The sequence below is a fragment of the Embiotoca jacksoni genome, unplaced genomic scaffold (assembly GCF_022577435.1).
Source record: "Embiotoca jacksoni isolate LCO1_2020_lvr unplaced genomic scaffold, fEmbJac1.0.p SCAF_3, whole genome shotgun sequence".
Lineage (NCBI taxonomy): Eukaryota > Metazoa > Chordata > Actinopteri > Embiotocidae > Embiotoca > Embiotoca jacksoni.
Window position 1 is genome coordinate 20,579,460 of NW_027185381.1, and position 16,065 is coordinate 20,595,524.

A 16,065-nucleotide genomic window follows, 5' to 3' on the forward strand; every position below is an offset into this window, starting at 1 on the left:
AAGAGACGTGCTCTAATTCTCTGTCCTGTTCAGAAAGTGAGTTATCCCTCCTGGCAACACTGGGTAAAAATGTGCTTGCATTTGTGTCAAATTTTGAAAGTAGACTGATGCCAAGGAGGAAATCAGTTCACAAAAATTAAACAAGCACATCTAAAGTACTCTAAGCAGTCAGAACCTTGGACTGCAACATGGAAATGGAACATGCAAACCACTTGGTTAACTCAAGCTAATTCAGACAGGCAGCCAATTTAACAGAGCGTATGCATTATTAAGAAATTAAAGAGCGGGCCCGGCAGGTGAGAGCTCAGCTTACCTTTCACCTGGGCCGCAGGAGACACAGCATCCAGAGGCCTTTGTTGGAGCAGCCTGTCTCACCTGCAGAGATACAAAAGTTGGAATAAGGTTTCACTTTATCTCACAGTGCAAACACACAAAACTGCCTCACCACCAGTGTCTCGCCTTCCCATGCTCCTCCTGGTCACACCACTGTGCTAAGGCCCCACCCCACTCGGTCCCAGTCCCTGAAGGAGCTGTTAACATCTCTCTGTTTTACACCTGCACACACACAACTAGTTAGTCACTTACCAACGGTTCAGTAGCTTGAGACCGGTCTCAGGCTTTAGACTACTTGAGCAGCGCATCGTGAATTAAATTTCCCAGGAAAGATAATTAAAATGAAAAGATTCAATGAAAGCACTCTCGATGCTTTTTCATGAAAAGCTTCTGTTTTACTAAGTCAACAGAAACACGGCCAACCACTACTCAAACACACGTGGACATATTCATGCAGTTCTACCACTGTTACACTATACAAATACACACCCTACTAGGATGTGAATCCAGGAAAATTGGGAGCGGGAAAAGCAGGAATCTGATGGCTGTGAACAGAACAATGTCCATTACAAAACACACCTACTTGTATTTGTCGTATATTAAGGGTTGTACTTGACGTATATTGTAATGTTTACAGCTAAAAATTTGTTTTTCACCACCCGTTCTGGCCTAACTCGAAAAGCCTTATAATCCTACTTGTGGAGCGAACAATGCATTCTCGAACAGCTGGGATGTGTGATAAGCCACAAATCCAAAAACCAAACCCAAACACACACAGACACATCGATTCACAAGGCAACACACACACACACACACACACACACACCTCCAATATAAAACAAACACATTAATATGATGAACAGATTCACAAATACTGCAATCAATCAACTCATCAATTTCAGTACTGCAACGGTCATGGTTAAAGGAAATAATTTATATTTTTGCTGGATCATTACCATTTCAAAGGGTAGGAGAAGTTCACCAATTAAAAGAGAAATCACAAATTCCCACTCCGCCAGCGTGGATCACTGCTGATAACTCTCCAGTTAATAATCTAACAGCGAACCAACAAGTGTAAAATGGGCTGGGCAGCGCTGTCGGAATCTATGCCTTTAAATCCTATCGCCGAGCAAAGGAGAAAGCCATAACAACTCGAGTAAGTCTAACCTAAATAAGAAGTGAACTGAAAGAGAATCCCCGCGCTGACAGCGCTCAAGAGGCAAAGACAAAGACGGGAGGTGGCACAGAGGAGACGGGGCTAAACACAGAAAGCAAAGAGAGGAAAAACAGACAGACGTGGAGAAGGTGGAAGGAAGGGGCAACTTAGGATCGTCTCAGAGGGAAATCGCATACTCAGAACAGCTGTTTTGTTTTGTCCCGCACAAAAAAGACACAAGAATGATCAAATGTACAAAGTGTGCAAACGAGAAGTGAGGGAAGACACTATGACCTAGAAAGTGGCATGGTTTGGATGGAAGGACTCCAGAGCTAAACAGGCCCTACACACTTCGACCTGACCCACATTTCCTCATTCGGACCAGATGTTTTAAGTATCTGTCCTCAGGACCGTTTCACGGCGCTATAAATTAATCTACATAATGATATTGGGAGACTGCATTTAGCATGTGATCAAAGATTTGGTAAAAAGTGAAAAAAATCTGGCTCAACACTTTTAACAGGCGATAATCACCGTCTCCTCCTGTTTAGACTCGAGGTTGTCAACGCGTTTACTTTCTCCTCATGAACTTTCACTTTCTCCATATGAATATGCTATTCATATAACTGGGCCAGATCAAATTCAGCAAGGGAACAATCAGCCACACCAGCCCTACAAATTGAAAACTATATGGTTATGGATGGCTGAAGCACTGCCACATGCATATTGTATAACCAACATTCTGCATGCTTCTCTCCAAGCATACAACTAAGTAACATTTACATAAGAGCACTGTCAGTTCGCCAACTTCCGCAGCAGAGAGCCAAGACTGACTCACAGGAGGGGTCCCGGCCAGATCCTGCCCACCGATTTATAGTTGTGTCTCTGGCTCAATTTAATGAAACAATAGGAAGGGTGTGAATAACAACCTGGGGCTGGAAGTAGGTGCTCTAACTCAGAATATAGTAGTGGCTAGAGACTGGTACACGTGTATCCACATCTATATCTACAGTGTTTGAAATTCTGCACACAACTATTCAGACTGTGGTTTTACAGATATAGATTCTTCACCTCCTCCGAGAATCGAAATCTTAATTGTGTCCATGTTTACCTGTCCGTCTTGTCGCAAACTTTAACAGTTCTTTTGCTTTCAAGTAGTTTGCGAAAGCAAAAAAAGATAACCTTGCATTAATGCACCATATAGACTCCAGGTCTGTTAACTGGTTGTTGATTATTCCTCTCCCAGCAGAAGACTCTCTCTGTGTCTCATTTTGGATACTTGTTCTGATAGTACACAACAAGTTAGTGCACTTACTTAAGTAGTGCGGAAATGTCGACTGGGCGGTGTTGCGTATTAACCAGAAATGACGACGGTAATATTTGAATTCATCACCCGTGAAAATATCTACAGGTTTGTTTATTTATTTTACTAAAACAAGTTTTCGCATCCCCTGTTTCACACACAGTAAACGTACTGATGACTTTTAGGGGACAACAACGTGTACAACTTGCATTTGTATGGTGCCGTCTTCACTGCAACAGCTGCAGCTTCTTCGGCGGCCGATTTCAGCAGTTCCTCTCTTTCCGTTATGTCGCCAAGATGGTGACCGTTGAAGTGCCCAGCATTTCACACTCAACTTTTCGACCAGTAGGAGTACACGACCCCGATACTCATAGTGTATATTAGGGATGGGAATATCAAGCAAAACTCCTATTCGAAATTCGCTCTGCACTATTAAGACTTTTCTTCGAATATTCGCCTTCTAAAGGGCATCTTTTTAGCAGCCACCTTTATCCACCGTCGTCTCCACCCATGCATGACCACTTAGCCTAATGTACTTTGAAGCTGCAGCAGGTCACACGTGGCTCTGCTGCAAAAGTAGACAGAAGTCAACAGCCAAATATAAAGTCTGTCTGTTTAGGGAGAAAGTCTTTTAAATGAATTGATCGCTAGACCGAGTCCTTGATTTGCTCCTGTATCTGAGACTCTAATCCAACTGGATAATGAAGGGTGGTGTTTAAATATTTCCTTTCTGTACACAGGAACTGTTTGTCCAGTAAAGACTAGATAACCCAGACAAACAGACCATAAACTTCCAGCCTCACAACAGAAAAATCAGACCGCTGCGACACGGGGACACAACGTGAGCACTCACTGCTCGTAATGGCAGCAGATTAGACTTCACAAGAATGGCACCAGGTTTAGGGGCACTTAACAGTAAGAGCACTCAAATGGCTTACAGACTAATTATTGCTCATCACATGCCCTCCTACCCTGGGGCCTTTTGTTTGTGCTATTAGGTTGGCACAATAAAACTGGTAAGCAACTTGTTCTATCCAGCAAAATGGCCATCATCTCAATATGCATCCGGGGAGTGATTATGCTCTTGTAATCAATAAACAAATTATGAAAAACAATGTTTATTTGGTCCGATTTGTAAATTTCACTGTGGAAGAAAAAAATACTGTAGCGCAAAGAAGAAAACTCAGCTGTAAAGGAGCTTCGGTAGATGTGTTTGTCCTGCGTAAAGGGCAACTTTTGCAACTTTCATAAGCTCTTAATCATTATAAAATCGGAAGTATATCTCACTTCCCTACATGCTGCCTACGCCGAGTTCTCCCTCTTCATCTGCCAGGCTCTACTTCCCTGTTTTTGGTGGGCTCACCTCCAGAGAAGCCAGGGTCAAACCTATCCGATATCAGCAGCCTGGGCAGCAGCTTTGGAAGGAACAGATTGCAAAGCATTTTGGTTGTCATAGGATTGTCGAGTGGTAGGGACTGACAAAACTTCAAACTTTCCATTTCAAGTGACTTTCCAGCAGTGAAACTCCTCTTCAAACATGTCTAATAAATGTATAATGTGTCTGTAACCGTGTCACACTGGCAAGTACTGCTCTGACAAAGCCCAATTATTACATTTTAAAGACTTTGTGTTGTACTCCTCATAGAGCCCATCATTCTGCATTATAACTACCAAAATAATAACCTGTGAATGGCAATTTATCTTCATAATAGAACTGACTCTGTGGGAGGCCAGGGTTTTAAATGGGGCTGGGAACACCAGGTTGTTCTTTATTGTTACAGACATGAAACACAATTGCAAAGCAGAAGAGGGAGGACAGGGTGTCTGAATACCTCTTTTATACAGGAGACATACGTATTGCATGGTTTTATTAATCCTTACACAAGTACCACATCAATTTTAGTGTCAGTTAGCTCCTTTCTCTTGCTCTCTCATGCTTTCCCACCTTTCTCTCTCCCCTAGAAGACAGTAAAGTAAAATGTAAACATCAGTTTGATTAAATAAAGTTCCCCCCGCTGACTTAGATCTCTGTTTAGCAAAGCCTTGCGGTGTCAATCAACCCAGGACATGATAAAATCTATGGGCCCAATCAGATTGCCCACCAATCCACTTCAATATTTCGATTTGTACACTGTAAACAGAGTTTCCTTTTTTCACTGTGCTTCCCACTGCCTAGCAATTTCCCAATGGTAAACACAGAAATATGTGTGTTATGTACACTGCAAGTTAGCCACAGTTAATATGTTTAACATATTGATATTTCTTTGCACCTTCTTAACATTTGAATGTCTGCTTGAAAGTAAATGTCAAACATGGAGAACGAGGGGCACCATCACTTGTCATGTCCCCAGTTTACACAATGGTTAGTGAAGCAGAAAATAAACAACAGATAACTGTGCTGGCTATGGTACCAGTGCTGCTCTGGAAATTATTGGCACGATTGGAAGAGGACACTGATCAATCACTAAATGAGGCTTCAATGTCAAAACCAGGAGCAAAATCTACTCAGTGCTGCAGCAACAAAAAACACCATATAATCTGGCATTAAAGGAATTCTTTGTCATTTTAGAAAGAAAATACACTTGTTTGCTGCCATGCTGGGCGGTAAACACGAAGATCGATATCAATTTCATCTCTTTGCCTTCAGTAAAAAAATCAGACCAAGACGTGTTTACCTAAGTTCAAAAGAGTGGAAGCAGGGGGGAATGCTAGAAGCAGAGAGGCGCAAACACTGGAGGGGAAAGACTGCAGTAATGAATGCTGCAGCGCTGATTTTAGAACTCTGAATAAATATCTTGTCCTGCGTGACACCCGGTCACTGTTGGAAACCACTGTCACCACAAAATTCATACTGTCCATGGCCACTATCTGGTAAAAGTCACAGCCACCTTCCATTTACAAATGGTGAGTGTACAATAGACCAAAGTAGGCCCGTCACAGCTATTACATCATCCCCTGCTCGCAATTATTCAAGATGATTGCAATCATCATGCATCATTTCCATTCATCCGTATAAAAACAGCTGGATGAAACTATTTCCAGGTTGTTTTCTACCATTTGAAGTTTGAGTGATGGTCTTTAATTACTTCATCCCATTGAGCCCCCCTCTTCTGCTATAGGTGGAGAATTAGCGCCACCATAGCACAATGTTTATTAATTGACTAATGGTACCTGTCGTTGTCAGTGAATCCTTAAATTTCAGTAATAAACTTCATATATTGAAGTTCATATTTGTGTCGTATCTGAACATGTGCAGTTTTGGTTTACAAAGCCTAAAAGGCTTTTATATGTCCCAATGTTCAATGCCAATAAAAAATATCTTCTTCATAAGGTACATTGTTATACTATGATAAGGTCTATACTATGATATTGACATGAAATGAACAGGAAAAAAACAATTAAATCACTAATTTATTTATTTATTTATTTTTTATAACAATAAATCGTCAATAAAACATTTCATGATTGTGATAGCCTGAGTCCAAAGATGTGATTTTGGGTGGATGATCCCTTTAAGACTGTATGATGGTCCTAGGTCATGGAAACCCGCCCCCCACGGACTACTTCATTACGAAAACAGATACTACGGTCTCATAAATACATTCCTGACACCATTCCTTTCCGAAAGCAACAAAGCTGTAACATTACATTACCCGGTATCAACTGATTTTTGTCTCTATAGCCAATGAAATGCCATGGCAGGAAAACATCAGCAGCCACATGCCAAAAATCTGAGCCAATCTGACACAGTCTGCGCACAGCATCATGATGAACCCCCCAAAGAGGGTTTTAATGGACTGATGACGTAATAGAGCCATTCAGCAAGACCTCTTATAATAAAACACTGTTTTCAAAGTATGTCACAAACCTAAAACAGCCTGGCTGTAAATTTAACACAAATGCTGCGGTTAATCCCTTTAAACTGCAGATTATCGGCATTTGACATGGGGTGTGCACAGTGCCAATCATTTTCAGGGACTGGACAAAATCTCCGTCCAAGTCCTGCCACTCAGAGACGGCTTTAAATCGTAGACTGTGACAATGTGGAATGCTATTGCCTCATACTTGACCGTAGATAATTAGCAAAAGTGTTTATCACTGCGATGGAGTTGAAAAAAAAAAACACAGACATTATAAAAATGGATTGGCGATATGGGTCTAAAATAATATCACAGTATCACAGAAAGGGTATTTCTGCAATAGAAATGTCTTTGAAATATGGAAAAAAATTCTTATTATCAATTTTAAGAACATATAACTGCAACAAACAGTTTTAAATGTCAGCATAAATGTAACCGTTTGCATTCAAATATTCAGTAAAAACTAACATTAATTGTCTTTTACACTGCATAACAGTATGATGTCATTACGTCAACAAGTCAGAACATTGCCACTATCACGATATAAATTCTTTTAATTCTTCTTAATAATTATACCATTATCATTGTGAACGATTCTATATGGCACACCCCTTCATTGCAAAGGCAGGAAGCTTCAACCCTCAGTTTGAATACCTCTGAGTAAAATCACATGGCTGTTTATTAACACAATTACGCACAGTGCTTTATTTATTCCACGTACACAAAACATTACTGCATCACAGAGACTCAAATCTTCAATAAAACTTGTCCTCAGCTTTACAACTGTACCTATAATTTCCACACAGGAAAACCGACAGTTAAGCTGGCAGCATGTACACAAGCAGGAACCCCATTCGGTAAGCTAAAGATGTGCGAGGGGTGGATATTGATTGCAGAGGCGCTGGCTGCCGTGAGAGTTCTCACGGCAGCTTGTAAAAAGCAGAGCGGTGGCTGTATGGTATTAAACCTGCTCTATAAATACAGACAGCAGCAACCCAGGAATAAAGTCAAAGGCCAGGGGTCAGGAGGTCCGCTGCACACCCTAAGTTAGTGTTAGTGTGTGTGTGCGTGTGTGTGTGTGTGTGTGTGTGTGTGTGTGTGTGTGTGTGTGTGAGAGAGAGAGATATATGGTAAGAAAGAGACAAAGAAAAAGGAACTGTGAGGTACATATTGTTGGGGTTTAAAGAAAAGAAACACAAAATTGTTGTGACCGGTAATTCTGTGAAAAGTAAGGAAGTATCAGGGAGAAAGACAATTGATATGACTTCATTTTCAACTGCAGTCAAATCCTAAAATATGTTTTGCAATAAATAGGTTAGCACAGGTTGTCACAAGTTGAACGGGTGAACAAACAGGAAACAACCACATGGCAGAAGACTGATGAAAGGCCGTTAAGTTTACAGTACGCTGGTTGAAAGGGCCGTCTGTCCTTTGGGTTTTTGGTAAAGGAAACAATAAGAAAACAGAAGAGATTATAAGACACACAATGCTTGTAAAATTACCAGCACTCTCACAAGAGAGAAATCCAGTTTCCAGTTATATAGTAAAATGTCTCGACTCAGTCATAAATATAGTTTCAGAAGTCTTAAAGAACCAAATGTTTGTCTTTGTCTCACTTCGGTAATGAGAAAAGGGAAAGCTGCTTCCCCAGGTTAATGAGGTACGGACACAGAAGACTGCTGTTTACAGACATTACATGGTGTTATAATCCCAGTGTTAATATAAAGAACAGTAGATGAAATTGGACCAGAGGGGAATTTGCATTTCATAGGCAGGTGTAACAATGAAAGGAATGAGGCTTTTATAGTATGATAGCTAGACAAACAATATAGATTGGTTAATAGCTTTAACATTCTTACTTCATGCGTGGGCTCATGCAGCTCTATCCTTCCAGTTTAATCATTAGGTCATAAAACACCCTTCAAAATGTCACTGCTGTTGTACTGTGTTCACATGGAAGAGTTTTCTCGGGGGGGAAAAAAAAAAAGGTGATATTTTATGACAAAGGACCCATTTTTGGACATAAAGACCAAGTTTTGAGCTGTAAAGTAACTTTGGAAAAATAAATTGTGCAGGACACAGAAGGGGAAGGGAAGCTTGGCACAATAGAGGCTGCTAAAAGTGCATTTGCTCTCTGGGGGCAGAGAGACGGATTCAATGTGGAGCAGTATTAGCCTAGATTCCCCCACTAGATGTCGGGGAAAGCATTTACATCTCAGGGGAAATGGAATGAAGCTGAGCCACTTATCATCCGTGGAGGAGGGTGCTTCCATTGTGAAGAGCGGTCAGATTCAAACTAACGGGTATCTTTTGGAAAATTACTGGGAAACAATCTTCACCCTTTAAAGGCAATCAGGAGCAGCCAAAAATGTCATTTAAAAAAAAAAAAAAATACAAAGAATGACCTCATTGTTCCAGTTTGGGGCCTCTTTGCCTGCATTTGTAATGTATATTAGTGATTAGAGAGGAGGGATGACATGCAACAAAGGTCCGCAGCCAGCATATCCAACCACCAGGATACCCCTGGGTGGCTTCTGCAGTTTCTGAGTATCCGTCACAGCACAGTATGGAAGTTGGGACATCTGTTGCTGTGTCTTCCTGCTAGAAAAAGCAGCGATTAAAAAAAAAAAAAAAAAAACGCCCCCCAAAAAACCTCACCATCACTATCCACCCACAGAAAGTGACTCAAACAGCTCTTCACGTTCTCACCACCCTTTTTTCCTCTTCCCTCCATTCACTACCACTCTCTCTGTTTGTCATTCACAGCACAGCAAAGCCACAGTTCTAGTTGATAGGCTTAGGGCCCAACACCATTAAATATCCCCATCTGATTAGGGCAAGGTAGACTGTCACATGGCAGGACTTTGTATGTTAGCAGATTAGGACAGAAAACCTCACATCATTATTAAAGCAAAAATGGAATAAGTGTTTTTTTTACTTAGCTATAGAGCAATAATTAATTAATTAATTCAGTCTGATGAGGGGCATGAGAAAGATACTATTTAAAGCAACAAAATCAGATAAGCACATAGGAGCGTTGTCTGTCGTCAATGATTCCATGACCCACTTCCAATCACCATGCAATATTAATGACCTTCAAATTCTTGCTAGGTCACTATCTCTGCTATTGACACCATTTGCAGTCAGATCAATTTTTGTCCAACGCAAGCCTGACAGAGAATCCTAATGCTGCATATCAGACCTCTATCGTTCAATGTAACCCGCTCTAAAAGATGCAGACAGATCGGCGAAAGACTCAGGCGACAAAGCAAATACAGAATTTGCAGATCTTTGACAAACAGAGAAAGTAGGGGGGCAAGGAACTAACTGTCATTTCTCGCTCCGCTGCAATTTCCCAGACATCACCTAACATTTCACTTCTGGTTCTCTGGTAATCATTTCCTCCTGCGCCTGCCTTCTCTCGGGATTTTCTTCTCCGCCGTTTTGAGTGACACATTCCGGTAACGCTTTTAAGCATTAACTAAAGTGCACTTCAGTGTTATTCTCGTCTCAAGCGAAGCCCAACTGTACATAATACCAGACAATTAAAGATGACAAACTTTTCTATCTTCGTCCAGACTGGAAATAGAGATGGATGAGGCGAAGTGCCACTGAATAGTCTCTACAGTATACCCCCGAGCCACACTCAGACACCGATTAGGAGTTTTGAAAAAAAAAAAAACTGATGATAACATTGTTCACCTTTTGTTTTTCATGAATGCAAACAGACTGATCAGGTTTAATTTGTTTTTTAGTTGTGACTTAAGATACTTAGACATTTTGCTGTATAAAAATAAACTTCTAATATACAAACTATGTAATGAAGACTCTCCTTCCACATGACTTCAAACCTACTATATTTTGGCGGTTCTTCAGATTTATTGGCTGATGTAAAGTGCTTCCAATATATCTAAAATATGCCAATATTGACTATGACAGTTGAGGTGTGTGTGGGGGGGATACAGCAGAGTATCAATATTGTTGGGCAGTAATGAATTGATATACATGCACGTAAGGTATCACTATGACAGATGTGTGCAAAATTTCTTCGAGGTTTTTATGACCATGCTAGTAAGTCGTGCCTGTTTGATAATCCCACATGACAACATATTTGCTTGACGACATAATTTGCAGGTGAAAAGAGGTCATATATCAGGATATATGTTGTAGCAGCATTATGTAAAATGTTGAAAATCACAATAATATCCTATTGTTACTTAAATATCATGGGGCCTCTGGTAATCCCCACCCCTAAATATTGAAAAATATAGTGATCTAGTTTCAATCAGAAGTAGGGCTGAGGAATATATCAATATTACATCATACAGTAATATAATATCATCTTAGATTTTGAAGATCAGAAAAAGGTGATATGACATTAGCAGGGTTTTCCCAACATTGGTAAAGCAAGGTTTATAGTGAAGCTGTAGGTGCTCTGAAAAAAAAAACACTTGGATGGTGCACCTATTATAATAGAAGGGGAAACTTTGGCATAAATGCTGTCTTTCCCTGGTTTGAAAGACTGCAGTACACAACAGTGATGTAAATGTTAATATTTTGCGGAAACACCAGCCTGCATCCTTGCAATATCGTTCCAATATGGATATCGGGGTATTTGGTCATAAATACTGTGATATTAGATTTTGTACTATCACAAGCCCCGTATTTCATTTTTAACCAAAGCAGTCAAGTTGTGTCATTGCAAGGACATAAACAGGTTGTATAATTAAAGAAAACAAACAAAAACAAAAACAAAAAAAACTCCATTGGTGCTCTAAAAAAAAAGAGGTCTCTGCAGGGAAGCCTGCTGGCAATCCCAACGTGCTGCTTGGTGAACACATGACAAAGGTTACAGGTTTGGCATTGCACTAGCAGCAGAAGAGCTGAACCATGCTGAGGATTTCTTGACCCTGGCACCGCATTCATTTGACATTTAAATGCCTGCCAGTCATTGAACTAAACGCAACACCGTGCATATATGCCTTTTACGTTTCCTCGGATCTACGGAGGTTGTTTCGGAAGTACAATTCATTCGGTTATTATTACCAAGATCTCTTGCTCTGCCACATGCTGAAACGGTGCAGGGAAACGTTATCGCTTTTTTTTTTAATTTTTAATTTTAATTTTTTTTTATATATATATATATTTTTTTTTTATTAGATCGGTCCAATTTAGCGGATACGGGATAATCAAACAGAGGTTACTTGCCCTTGCTCGTCACGGGCACCCCCCCCCCCCCCCCCCCCCCCAACCCCGGGGCATCGAGCGAGGCTCCCGGTTGCTATGCAAACGACTGACAGCAAAGCCGCCGCCGCCGCAGCCGCATGGGGGGGGGGGGGGGGGGGCACGGTCCGGTCCGCTAACGTGGAGATGAGGGCTTTTACTTCAGGTGGCAAGCTAAGTCACGTTAGCCGCTGCCCAGCCAGACCAAACACACCCGGATAACGTTTCTGCCACCACCGGCCGAGATTCATCCAAATATAGCGACGCTAGGATACCTAAAAAAAAAATAAAAAAAATATACCGTGTAGATCCCGTGAAAAAGAAAAAAAAAACCCTCCTGCTACTGGAGCCCCGCTAGTTAGCATAAGTTAGCACATATAAAAAAAAAAATATATATATATATATATATATGTTAGTTGAGTAATTACAAGTAACGCTTGCTAAAAATAGCAGGTTATTCTTCTCGCTGTGTTGGCGTATAGTGTGGTAAGAGAGCAGTTAAACTCACTCTTTTGTCGACCAAGGGCAGCGCTCATACAGTTGTTTCACAGCTTCCTCCCCCGGTCCAGCGTCATAGCACGGGTCTGGGTGAGACAGCTGGGTCGAGGGGACAGCAGCAGGCGGGCTGAGGCGGACGGCTGGAGGAGAAGTTGCTCCGTTTCAACATGGAGAGTGCGGAGTGGGGAGACTGGATCCTCCTGCTGCGGTTCGACGAGCGCACACACACACATACACACACACACACACACACAGACAGAGGGAGCTCTGGCGACACCTGTGGTCGCGGCTGCGTACTACACCTGCTGTAACGTCTTAACCGTGGAGATCGACCGAGCTGTGTAGCGCTACAAGAGAAAAACAATACTGTACATTTTCACTTTCACATATTACGTATTTAAATCCCTATTCTTCAGTTGAATTGAAAAAAAAAAATGTATTTAATAAATTATTAACAACACATGACAAATTTAAGACCCTCAAACTGGATCTAAAAATACCATCTCGTGGATGTTTGCCACCGTCAACCCTTCAAATCGCAGTCTACATCCGTGTCTTTAGTGTATGCAGTGAAGACTTTGAAAGGTATGGCTGTAAGAAGCTACAGATTCTAAAAGGTGGATGTATCACACATTTTCAACTCAACAGCACAGAAGATCTCCACCCAAGGTTGACACCCAAGATTAGAGCCACGAATTCAGTATCTGAACCAAAAGTTAAATAGTCACAATCAAACCTTCAGTTTTAAATGTGAAATGCGTTCAAAATCTTCCCCCCTGTTCCTGAGTTATGGCGTAAAATAATGGACAGTTTTGCAGAACATTTTGATATCACAGTGAAGTTGACCTTTGACCTTTTGGATATTAACTGTCACGACTTCATAATGCACATACAATGTATAATGTACAAATAATATATAGGCCACCTTTCTTTCTGCAAACTGAATGTTCATTATAGCTTTACTAATCTAAAAAAGTGATGCTCAGCCACGTGAGAGTTGCAAAATTACATAAGCATTTTAATATCAAATACACTCAGTCAGAAGTCAGGTTTTAATTTAAAGAAAGTTTAGGCAACATCTCCTAATAGTTGTGTGGCTCAAATCTTCATGTGTGTATGTGTATATTTTTCAGATAATTTTTTTTTTTTTTTTTTTAAAGCGAAAACTCTTGCTGCTGTAATCCATTATGGTGGATTTAATGGCACGTACGCACTGAGCTCATCATTGAATTTGGATCATCCTGTTATGTTTTTGTCCTGTTTTAATTTTGTATTTGCAGGTTGAATTGTTGTCATAATGGCTATAGCTCTTTGTATACTTTTTTATTGCATCTCACAGCATTGTAAACTAGAAAGAGGCATTCAAATGCCAAATCTATTTTTAAATCCAACTTGTGGATGTGAGACATAAACAAGAATGACGTGGAGGAGTGGAGGGGAGAGACGGAGAAAGAGAAGAAGGGGGACGTACCGTACAAGGCTTGAGAAATTTCACTTATATTGAAGCCGACATGCTGGCAAAACCTTATATTACCACCGTACCAGGAGTGCAAATACTGGGGGGAAATGACTGTCCCTAAAAACACCTGTGTATTGTACAAAATCCCCCAATTGTAGGTCTGATGTGAGCTGAAAAATATTTGAAGTGTCTGTATAAAAAAAAGCTTTTTCCATACGAAGCAAAAAACAGAAATGGCATTATTTATTCATCCTTTGAGGGTGCACTTACTATAGCTACTTGCAACCCCAAAGTTAAATAATGCATTGAAATACCAGCTCAATCTTCCTCTGTAGCATTCAGCATTGCATTGCTTTGGTCCTTTTAATCTTTCCCTTTGACTCAAACAATTTAAAAAAACATTTACATAATGAATTTACCAGCAGTGCAGTGTCTGGTGTAGCTGTCATGTGTTTTGTGCAAGTTATGTTTTTTTTTTTTTTTTTTTACCGTTATCAGTTTGTAAAACGTTGCACAACACAAAAACTTTAATATTCTGACTATCTTTGTAACATGACTAAAAACTTAAGGATTGTGCACAGACAACATTGCAGTGAGAGTTTAAAGCTTTAATCATATTGACGCCGGTGGAGATTGATGCCACAATGAAGCAACATCTTTAATCCCATTTCATTCGAAAGATTGAAAGCTATACAAGTTTTAAATTCTTGCGTCTTTTATATATTCGCATTGTACCAGCAAGCATCTTATAAAGCATTTAAAAAACATTCTAAAACTTTATGATTATTCACTATTCCTTTTTTCAATAAAAAACACAAGTGCTTACAATTGTGTTAAGTAATACAAATATAAAACATGGGCTTAAAAATATCTACAAGCTAACCACATTCATCATTAACTTAAAAACAAAGTACCTGCCTCATGGAAAATTCTGCTCTTTAGAAGCTGAAAATAAAACTTGTGCTTCTCTGGTGATTTTACCATCAGAAGATCTGTCCATAGATGGATCAAATATGTAACATAACATTACAGTTCCTTTGAGAAATGCACAATGTAGAAAAGAGGGACATAAACAAAACAAAATGCATGTGACCTCTAAAATCTTCAAAGTACACGCTGGTGCCAAATGGATTTTATAATAACATACCTGCCAGTAAAATGTTCAGCTTTCATCAAGTTCCTGAGCTACTGTTTAAATCTCTTTCAGAGAAGAGAAAAAAATATAACAATCAAACGTAGGGTGAATATCAAAATAATTCAAATCCAATCCAAAGCACTCTCCAAAACATATAAAAAAGAAATATAAAAAAACATGTCTATAGTTTAGAAAAGTGGACAGTAGAGAGGACAAATGCAACCAGTGCATACAAATACAAAAGACTCGGCAACAAACAACAAAATTCCTTCATTAAAATACATTGCACAGTTCATATTGGTTTAAGAATTTTAAGGTTCCAGTAACAAAACAATACAGTAGTCCCTATTTATTTCTTAAGTTTACAAGAGTGCCACCTACTGGTATTAAAGGTTATTACAAGGCACATTGTATTTAGACCTGCATATTTTGTACAAGACAATTCCAAAGGTTCAATTAATTACTTTACATTAAAAACATTTTCATTAAAAGTGTCTGTAAAGATATCTATACAGCATCCAACATACTACCTGAGCAAAACATGTAATCATCAGTAAGTCATATGCAGTACAAAGTAAGCAGAAATGATAAAACAACTGAGCAAAGAAAAATAATAGGCTATTGTAAGAAAGAATCCAAGACAGAAATTTACATATAATCCACATATTTTCACTGTAAAATCTCCATATACAGTTCGGTCTGTTATCAAGCATTCAGCATTTTAAACAAATAAATACCACAAAATAGTGGATGAAGGACCAGAAAGCTTGGGGATTCTTGGCAATAGCGTGACCAGTTTTAAAAATAAATACAGCCCAATCTGTTAAAAACCTTCCCTTTACAAAAGTCTGCTCAGTTTCTTGCTAAAAGTAAAGAGAGTGTTGGAAGAACGGGGTGACTTCCTGTGTCTATGCATTGTGTAATCTGCCTTTGGGACCTTTTTTTGGTTCCACGTTCTCATAAATAGAGAGTGCAGCGGCGTTTTGGTAGATCAGATCCACGTTGGTCCCTGTTCTCGACCGAATGATGTCCAAGGCACACTGGTTTAAGAACACGTACTGGTCCTGCAGCCATATGAAATACAAAACGTTCAGTGAG

At 39.9% G+C, this 16,065-nt stretch overlaps 2 protein-coding genes across 2 annotated transcripts in view; both read right to left on the minus strand.

Moving 5' to 3' along the window:
- The window catches only part of osbpl5 (oxysterol binding protein-like 5), a 44,179-nt gene extending 31,602 nt beyond the window's left edge, over positions 1 to 12,577 (minus strand). Inside the window, exons 1-2 of the mRNA XM_069162148.1 lie at positions 12,384 to 12,577; positions 314 to 375 (exon numbers count right to left, since the gene is read on the minus strand). The gene's annotated coding sequence lies outside the window, so the exon portion shown is untranslated. The remainder of the gene's footprint in view (positions 1 to 313; positions 376 to 12,383) is intronic.
- A 1,842-nt stretch (positions 12,578 to 14,419) lies between these two features.
- Positions 14,420 to 16,065, minus strand: part of LOC138205980 (receptor-type tyrosine-protein phosphatase beta-like) — a 35,679-nt gene continuing 34,033 nt past the window's right edge. The window contains exon 41 of the mRNA XM_069162382.1: positions 14,420 to 16,031. Within this exon, the coding sequence (XP_069018483.1) occupies positions 15,876 to 16,031 (156 nt within the window). The 3' untranslated portion in view covers positions 14,420 to 15,875. The remainder of the gene's footprint in view (positions 16,032 to 16,065) is intronic.